The sequence below is a fragment of the Cebus imitator genome, unplaced genomic scaffold (genome assembly GCF_001604975.1).
Source record: "Cebus imitator isolate Cc_AM_T3 unplaced genomic scaffold, Cebus_imitator-1.0 Scaffold445, whole genome shotgun sequence".
NCBI lineage: Eukaryota > Metazoa > Chordata > Mammalia > Primates > Cebidae > Cebus > Cebus imitator.
The window spans coordinates 376,619-382,775 of NW_016107760.1; the positions used below are offsets into that span (position 1 = coordinate 376,619).

General features: G+C 39.1%; 1 protein-coding gene across 1 annotated transcript in view; it reads right to left on the reverse strand.

Annotated features, from left to right (window-relative positions):
* Positions 1-410: 410 nt before the first annotated feature.
* The window catches only part of UBE2A (ubiquitin conjugating enzyme E2 A), a 10,083-nt gene continuing 4,336 nt past the window's right edge, over positions 411-6,157 (reverse strand). Inside the window, exons 4-5 of the mRNA XM_017511245.2 lie at positions 1,516-1,605; positions 411-535 (exon numbers count right to left, since the gene is read on the reverse strand). Of these exons, the coding sequence (XP_017366734.2) occupies positions 426-535; positions 1,516-1,605 (200 nt within the window). The 3' untranslated portion in view covers positions 411-425. The remainder of the gene's footprint in view (positions 536-1,515; positions 1,606-6,157) is intronic.

Consider the following 6,157-nt stretch of genomic DNA (forward strand, 5'->3'; position numbering starts at 1 on the left):
TTTTTCTTTGAGACAGAGTCTTGCTCTGTCGCCCAGGCTGAAGTGCAATGGCACGATCTCGGCTCACTGCAACCTCAGCCTCCCAGGTTCAAGCAATTCTCTGCCTCAGCCTCCCGAGCAGCTGGGATTACAGGCACCTGCCACCACACCTGGCTAATTTTTGTATTTTAAGTAGACATGGGGTTTCACCATCTTGGCCAGGCTGGTCTTGAACTCCTGACCTCATGATTCACCCGCCTTGGCCTCCCAGAGTGCTGGGATTACAGGCGTGAGCCACCATGCTCGGCTCCAGCTTGGGTCTTAATGGTCTACTTTTCATCTATAAAACAAACAAACTTTGACCAAAAAATAAAATGGTCTATTACATTATGACTTTCAAAAACAATTCAATTGCTAATATAAACATATTAAAAGTTATAGGTTCGTCACGTTAAGGAAAAATTCACCTGTATGGATGTTAGAATCGAAGACACATCATAGGTTGGACTCCAACGGTTCTGAAGTATATCCAGACATATGCTACCATCTGCATAGACTATGAACAAAGAGGTAGGTACATTAAACCTAACAAGACCACTAAGGTTTTATTATAGACAAAACAAAAATAGTCAAGAATACTTTACTTCTGAAGTTTAAAGATTCTTAGATTGCTTCCCAGTTAACTGCCTAAAAAGATGAGTCATAACCATTACTAGTGAAATAATCGGGATGGTCAGAGAATGTCAGATGTGACCAGTAAAAAACTGGAAGATACTTAGTGTTCATTCTTCAGAAAAGGCTGCCCTATTATCCAGGAAATCAGAAACATTTTTGAACAGGGTCCCTAGCTCTCCACAGACATATGAAATTCATTCCACCAAATTTGTAGGCTATATCCCCTAATTGAAGTAACAAAAGATGGCTCAGAGTTCACAAGATTTCAGTTTGGCAAAAAGATAAAAATATCTGATATCCTGAAAAATACTTCATTAACCTAAATAAAAGGCAAGCTGCTCTAGGCTTACCACTATTTTAAAAAGTGCAAAGTGGTACGTTAGAATCACCTGTGGTGCTTTTCTGACAATGTATGCCTGGCCCTCAACAACAGAATCTGATATTCAGTAGGTCTGGAGTGGGGCCAAGTCATCTGTATTTTGAAAATGTTCCACAGTAATTCTGATATGCATCCAATGAAACTGACTTTTCTAAATGCTAGTGAAAATAATTACAACACAAGACTATCCCAATCTGGCCTAGCATTAAAAGGAGACCTCAAGAGCATCCTTCGTTGTTTAATAAGTAAATGAAAAAAATCATCAAAGTCAGGAGGCTCCCAGACTCCAAGCAAAGGGAAAATACCTCCACTGCTTCAGTTCTAGGACAAGACAGTCACAAACAACCAAGAACAAGTTCGGCTTTCAGGAAGCAGCAAGCTGCCTAAACAAATACTCAGGCACCACAAAATACACAGCAAATGTGGAATACTCCATAATAAACACTGCAGTAGTTTAAAACTGTACTAAAAGTGATACTTGCCATTTGGATGGAACATCTTAGAAACAAATCTAACTGTAGGTGGCTTATTTGGATATTCTTCAGTGAATTCTATTGTAAGTTTAAATGTTCCTGTAGTTAGAAAAGAAAGATTTAAGAAAAGGTATTTATCACTTTGTTCAGTAGTACTTTGTTTTTAATGCTATGTGGGTTTTTCCAAGTATTAAATAATGCAAAGATACAGGGTAGACAGAAGAGGTCAGGTAAGAAATACATCTCTAGGAATTGCTCTATGAACTACTCGAACGTGATTTGTTTTTTGATTTGCCACTATTTTCCCCCAAACTTGAAGACAACCATCATAAACTCAAAATTACAGCTTACAAGATAACTTTAGCCACTGTACATTTTGAAAACATCCTTCAAATAAGAAACTGGGCCTAAAATGTGGCCTTCCTCCTTTAGAAGACCAAAAGCCCTCAAAGGCCTATTTTAGTCAGCTGCCATCTTAAACTCTCCAGTGATTTTTAAACGGACTAGGAAAGAATGAAAGCACAAAGTTTCAAAACCAATGCCAGAAATACAAATCCATAATCAAGTTATTTTTAAAATAGAGGGTAATAAGTATAAAAGTGTTCACACTGGTTCCTTTTCATGTCATAATGACTCTGTAATGAAAACTTAATTGAATTTAAGCCAGGAAAAACTTCACAGTCCCTCTCAGAATCCCTAAGAATGGCTCAGAAGGCATTTCACTATAAAATCAACTCAATAATTCACACGTATGGAGGGAGTTAATAGCAGAAATAATTTTAAAATCACATTTGGTTTAGATTGCAGTCACAACTCCAGCAAATTTCTAATGATGTTTGATCTTTCTAATGATGTTTGATTATGCTACTATTGAAATGAAATTATTTTTCTTAAATATGTGTCAATCTAAGGTAGCAAGAGGCCCTAAAGCATAGTAGGTTATAAACTTACTTACATGGCATGTACGAACTGGATCTCATTCAATAACTGTAAGATGTAATCTCAGGAGATTATGTCCTTTAAAATATTATTTTCAATTGTTTGTTTAATAAATTCAAGAAAACAATTGACCAAGGTTTTTTCCTGACTGAAATCTCTTCAAGTAAACTTAAGACAATCAGTCATTATCTGGTATAAGGTGATGCATGTTGCACTATGTTACTCTGGTCCATTTAACAAATTATTCTACAACAATAGACCATACTTCAGCGTACTTCTTACTGGTTCCTTCAGTTAGCAATTTATTTCCCTTTTGTTCCCATTAAAAGGTTTATCACTGCTTAAGAAAAAGAAGACTATAATCATTCTACTACTAGATCTGTGACAAAACTATATTAAAAAGTTTGTTTTGGCCAGGTATGGTGCCTCACACCTGTAATCCCAGCACTTTGGGAGCCCGAGGTGGGTGTATCCTCTGAGGTCAGGAGTTCAAGACCAGCCTGGCTAACATGGTGAAACCCCACCTCTACTAAAAATACAAGAAATTAGCCGGGCTTGGTGGTGAGCACCTGTAACCCCAGCTACTAAGGAGGCTGAGGCAGGAGAATCACTTGAACCCAGGAGGTGGAGGCTGCAGTGAGCTGAGATTGTACCATTGCACTCCAGCCTGGGTGAGAGAGTGAGACTCCATCTCAAAAAAAAAAAAAAAAAAGTTTGTCTTTAGCAAGCTCATTGGAAACAATTTGCTAACAAAGCTGCCCTTGTATAAACATGTGTCTAAGTTTCAGAATAATATAAAATGCAACATATGGAAACCTTATATTCCTGAAACTATTGTTACTCCCTATTTTCTTTTCAAAGCCAGCCCTGAAGAAACCATGTATTATAACTAAGGAAAGAAAGTAAAATCTTATGGAAGGGACAAACATATGTCCATTAGAAGTATGGAAGTATGGCCAGGCATAGTGGCTCCTGCCTGTAATTCCAGCACTTTGGGAGGCCTAGGCAGGCAGATCACCTGAGGTTGGGAGTTCAAGACCAGCCTGACCAACATGGAGAAACCCTATCTCTACTAAAAATACAAAATTAGCTGGGCATGGGGGCACATGCCTGTGATCCCAGCTACTTGGGAGGCTAAGGCAGGAGAATGGCTTGAACCTGGGAGGCAGAGGTTGCAGTGAGCTGAGATCGCACTACACTCCAGCCTGGGCAACAAGAGTGAAACTCTGTCTTAAAAAAAAAAAAATATTATAGAAGTATGTTCATCAGAACATACTTTATCACCACCTGGTCATAAATCTTCCTCTTTTTGAGGAAGAAAGCACAGTTCTTCCTTTTCAGTATTAATTGACATTATAATAGGCAAGAAAAAGCAGCAATGTGTTAGAGTTCAAAGTTTTGAGTGTCCTTATGTATTATGATCTCAAGTGTAAACACACTTGGATCGTTTTTTTTTTTTTTTTTTTTTTTTTTTTTTTTTTTTTTTTTTTTTTTTTTTTTTTTTTTGAGTTTTGCTCTTGTTGCCCAGGCTGGAGTGCAACGGCGCGATCTTGGCTCACCGCAACCTCCGCCTCCTGGGTTCAGGCAATTCTCCTGCCTCAGCCTCCTGAGTAGCTGGGATTACAGGCACGCGCCACCATGCCCAGCTAATTTTTTGTAGTTTTAGTAGAGACGGGGTTTCACCATGTTGACCAGGATGGTCTTGATCTCTTGACCTCGTGATCCACCCGCCTCGGCCTCCCAAAGTGCTGGGATTACAGGCGCGAGCCACCGCGCCCGGCCCCGGATCAATGTTTTAATCTGACTAAATTATGGGTAAGAGACACTGCTCCAAAACTGGGCAGATGTAATAGCACATGGAGATCCCAGCTACTTTAAAACCATCACTAACTATGATATCTAAAGGTAGTAAAGCAAGACATAGGCAAAGACAGTAAAACCATACTGGTTAAGAGCATGAGCTCTGCAGTCAAGACAGTCTGGGCCCGAGTACTTGCTTTGCTACTTACTAGCTGTGAGACTCTAGGGAAGGTGTTCTCCTTGACTAAACCTTAAATTCCTCATTTGTAAAATGAGATTAATAATAGTACCCACCACACAGCATTGCTGTGAGGTTTACATGAGGGAAATAAGCATAGTGCCACAAAGTAAGTGCTCCAAAACCATGAGCAACTATTTTTGCTATAATAATTCTAAAGTTTCACATCTCTAGACTCAGCTGAAGCAGGCAAAACCCCAAAATCAGAACTTCACTATCAGTAAGAAATATACAATTAAGGCATTCAGATATTAAATAGTACTTTCTGGTCTACATCAGACACTCACAGTTCAATGCAAGTTGAGTACCTACGCTGGCGACTCAAAAGTTCCTTAACTTGAGCTTTCTGCGTAAAACTTGCCCAGAAGTTCAACAAGGTGACTACCTAGCTATCAAAGAAGTTAATCGCAAGTCTTTTAAAGCAGTTCATTTAATATCTTGAGAACAGTGAAGCAATCTATTTATGTCTACTTGAATATAAATTAAGACTTAACCCAAATCTTATTCAAGGTACACATTAAAAAGAGGGTACTTCACACTTTTAGCCACATTAATCAGAACCTGTTTAGTATAAGCTTCAATGTAATTTCTGAGCTCTAAAACAAGTGTTAAGGGAATTTAAAATCCCAGAATTAGTATTATGCAGCCTGAGACTACAGCTTACCCTCTGAATATTTAGAAGGCTAGGCTTTAAAATAACTGAAAATTTAAGCCTCACCATTGTTGTACATAATGTATACTAATTTTCTTCATCTTCCTGAGGAGGCTAAAACATTGTAAGGAAAGTATCAATTAATCCATCTATACAGTGAGACCATGGAACTGATATCAATGTGTTAAGTGACTGGTGTATAGCAGTAAGGATGTGGTTGAACTAGAAGGGGTATATGTTCTGCCTAAAGACATTCACAAAGTCAAGTTTTGGAAAACACTGTGTTGGCCAAGGAAAACACACTTGCAGGTGTTTTCCGCCATTTGGTCACCAGTTTGTGACCCCTGAGAAGAAAGCAAAATACATATATTTCAAAAGTATTTCTGATAACTGAAAATTGATTTTTAAGGTAATAATCCAAAACTCTCTATCATAGGATTTATTTACCTTAAAAACACTCTTAGTGGACTTTAGAGATTCATTTTGAAAAAGATTTTATGACTCTAACATTTCTAAAAATTAAAAAAACAAATAAAGGCCAGGTGCAGTGGCTCACTCCTGTAATCCCAGCACTTTGCGAGGCCGAAGCAGGTGGATCACCTGAGGTTGGGAGTTCAAGACCAGCCTGGCCAACATGGAGAAACCCCATCTCTACTAAATATACAAAAAATTAGCCGGGCGTGCTGGTGCTTGTCTGTAATCCCAGCTCCTCAGGAGACTGATGCAGGAGAATCACTTGAAACCAGGAGGCAGAGGTTGCAGTGAGCTGAGATCGTGCCATTGCACTCCAGCCTGGGCAACGGAGTGAAACTCCAACTCAAAAACAAAAGAAAAAAGATTTATACACCAATTCTAAAGAACACATTTGGGCCGGGCGCGGTGGCTCAAGCCTGTAATCCCAGCACTTTGGGAGGCGAAGGCGGGTGGATCACGAGGTCAAGAGATCGAGACCATCCTGGTCAACATGGTGAAACCCCGTCTCTACTAAAAATACAAAAAAAATTGGCTGGGCATGGTGGCGC